Source organism: Primulina huaijiensis, chromosome 3 (assembly GCF_012295235.1).
Source record: "Primulina huaijiensis isolate GDHJ02 chromosome 3, ASM1229523v2, whole genome shotgun sequence".
Taxonomy (NCBI): Eukaryota; Viridiplantae; Streptophyta; class Magnoliopsida; order Lamiales; family Gesneriaceae; genus Primulina; species Primulina huaijiensis.
In genome coordinates, this window is record NC_133308.1 from 17,433,652 (window position 1) to 17,434,880 (window position 1,229).

Here is a 1,229-nt window from a genome sequence, read left to right on the forward strand (position 1 = left end):
AAATTAATTTATTTAATAGGTGATTGTCCCTACCCACTTGATGAGCCCTAAGTGACGTAAAGAATAAAATGCATCATTTCAATCGATTCTGAATTTAATTAAAAGTTCTAAAAAGTATATAAGTAATGTTCGAATTTTAAATTCATTTTCGACGGGAAAATATTAGATAAATAATAAATGATAATCAAAGTAAAGCTTGTGTGTGTGCGTGTTTTAGATGATTATATAATATGTAAATATTGCTTGCCCTTTAATTTCGTCATGAATCGGGAAAAATGGTTAATCTTCGGTTAATTTTGTGTGAGATAGATTATATATACTTGATATCAATACCATATGTGTTCTAGCAAACATGGCGCAGTTGCCTCCAAAAGTTCCGAGCATGACACACAATTTGCCTCATTTTTCCCTACAAAACATGTCAAATGATCACAACTTATCAACAAACAATATTCTCACCTCAAACCCTTCATGGAACAATATTGACCAGTTCCTCAACTTCTCATCGGTTCGTCGCGGATCACACCAGAGGTCCACCAGCGACTCTCTCGCATTCCTTGATCCGCCAATGGTCGAAGAATGCAGAAGGGCATCCATAGCACCGAATGGGAGCGTTATGCTCAACACCAGCACCGACAACATCGGTTTCGATGATGACGAGCAGTTCGTGTCCATGTTCACCGACGAGGTGGGGCCCACGATGTTGTCGGTGCTGGTGTTGAGCATAACAGCATGGATGATCATGATGTACAGAAACTAGTAACAGCATGAGGAAGTGCAAAGCTCATGTGTACTTGCTCGCGCGAGGAGTCCCTGCTCCATGGGACTCCTCCAAAGCTGCGCGCCAGGGGTCCTATCCATGCTAGGACCCATCCTGACCCTGACCCACGTCCAGCACGAGTCCTCCTCGAGACCTGGTCGAACCCCTAAGCCTCATGCATAGTAATCGAGTCACTTGAATAGCACCAAACCACACAAACTCACGGCACTTTTTTGTGATTCTTAGCCCACGATTCCAGCTTGTTTCCTCTATTATTTTATCATGTTTTGTCCATAAATTAATCATATTTTATCATGTATTGGCAGCGTACTCGTTGTATTCAAAACGTTTTTCATAAAAGTGCAAAAACGTCGTATAAACGTTCTACCGTAAAAATTATCGAATACCTATTTTTTTCATGCATAAACAATTAAATCAAGCATATTATGATTTGTATGATGTTTAAAAG

At 40.0% G+C, this 1,229-nt stretch overlaps 1 protein-coding gene across 1 annotated transcript; it reads left to right on the top strand.

The window, feature by feature from the left end:
• The first annotated feature begins 352 nt into the window (after positions 1–352).
• LOC140972523 (basic leucine zipper 34-like) lies at positions 353–760 on the top strand. The gene has a single exon (XM_073434938.1). The coding sequence runs from the start codon at positions 353–355 to the stop codon at positions 758–760; it is 408 nt and encodes a 135-aa protein (XP_073291039.1).
• Positions 761–1,229: the final 469 nt, after the last annotated feature.